Source organism: Penaeus monodon, chromosome 32, assembly GCF_015228065.2.
Source record: "Penaeus monodon isolate SGIC_2016 chromosome 32, NSTDA_Pmon_1, whole genome shotgun sequence".
Classification (NCBI taxonomy): domain Eukaryota; kingdom Metazoa; phylum Arthropoda; class Malacostraca; order Decapoda; family Penaeidae; genus Penaeus; species Penaeus monodon.
Window position 1 is genome coordinate 7467416 of NC_051417.1, and position 231 is coordinate 7467646.

General features: G+C 48.5%; 1 protein-coding gene across 1 annotated transcript in view; it reads left to right on the forward strand.

The window, feature by feature from the left end:
• Positions 1-231, forward strand: part of LOC119593412 (nicotinamide phosphoribosyltransferase-like) — a 16380-nt gene that overhangs the window by 7297 nt on the left and 8852 nt on the right. The window contains exon 4 of the mRNA XM_037942342.1: positions 47-175. Coding sequence (XP_037798270.1) covers positions 47-175 — 129 coding nt within the window. The remainder of the gene's footprint in view (positions 1-46; positions 176-231) is intronic.

Here is a 231-nt window from a genome sequence, read left to right on the forward strand (position 1 = left end):
GGAATATTTAGTCTCGTGTTATAATCCTCTTTTCCGTTCGTCACAGCACCATGGAGGTCGCTTGCCAGTGAGGATCAAGGCTGTGCCAGAGGGAACGGTCCTGCCCACGAAGAACGTTCTTCTGACCGTCGAGAACACTGATCCTAACGTTCCTTGGTTGACTGGATACCTCGAGGTAAGCGCAATAAGAAGGCTGAAGAAGATCTCGTTAGTTTTTAAAGAATGTAGGGG